At 41.2% G+C, this 843-nt stretch overlaps 1 protein-coding gene across 2 annotated transcripts in view; it reads right to left on the bottom strand.

Annotated features, from left to right (window-relative positions):
• Positions 1-843, bottom strand: part of LOC119586159 — a 21310-nt gene that overhangs the window by 18634 nt on the left and 1833 nt on the right. For both annotated transcript variants that reach the window (XM_037934853.1, XM_037934854.1), the window contains exon 3: positions 41-447. In XM_037934853.1, coding sequence (XP_037790781.1) covers positions 41-447 — 407 coding nt within the window. The remainder of the gene's footprint in view (positions 1-40; positions 448-843) is intronic.

Below are 843 nucleotides of genomic sequence, written 5' to 3'. Positions count from 1 at the left end.
GACTGAAGACGACGAAGAATGTAAAAGACTAAAGACTTACGAGAAACTGGAGGATCTTGAAGATTTAACGATGACAGATGGTCGCTTTATCTCGCCGACAGATGGTTCGCCTCTAACGGGCTCATCATTTCGGTAATATCCAGGAGATCTACGGTAGGTGCCAGGTGGTTTTGCAGATGGGTGAACAGGTGCATTACCCAACAATCGGCCAGGTGGTTCGTGCTCACCAGGGCCAGGTGGTTTAACAGACAAGTGAAGTGGTGAATCACCCAATAACCGTGCAGATGGTTCGATAATTCGCTCTCTCGTTGCTTCCTCGGCGACACCAGCTGGCTCACTTGTCGAGTTAGTGAGGCAGAGCACCCAAAGATGGTTTTCTTGTTTAACCGCCAGCTGGAGTGCAGGCTGGTCGGCTGGGCGGAGGGTGTACCAGCTGTTGTTCATTTGCTGTAGCACAAGTGGTGAAATATTCTTAATTCTGGTCTCATCAGTGCATTCACTATTTATAATCAATACGCTATTCTCTAATTTAATTATCATCACCTTCACATTTTATTACTATCAGCATAGTCTATGATGATGATAATGTTTTGCATTTCTATCATAATAAGTATATCACAATTTTCTTCGCCAGTATCACCATGTTATTAGTCTCACCATTCTGATATAAGCCTAGAAAAAAGTAAAGGAAAAAGTGAAGTTCAACAACGTTCCCTGTAAAATCATTTTTCTTCTAGTAAAAAAAAAAAAAATAATGGATAACGCGTTCTTTTCTTTTCTTTTTCTAGCCCGCAAAGCTTTTAGTATATGACCCGATGCGTGAGAATAAATAGATAAATGAAT

The sequence above is a fragment of the Penaeus monodon genome, chromosome 21 (assembly GCF_015228065.2).
Source record: "Penaeus monodon isolate SGIC_2016 chromosome 21, NSTDA_Pmon_1, whole genome shotgun sequence".
Taxonomy (NCBI): Eukaryota; Metazoa; Arthropoda; class Malacostraca; order Decapoda; family Penaeidae; genus Penaeus; species Penaeus monodon.
This window is presented reverse-complemented; position numbering and strand designations above follow the sequence as displayed.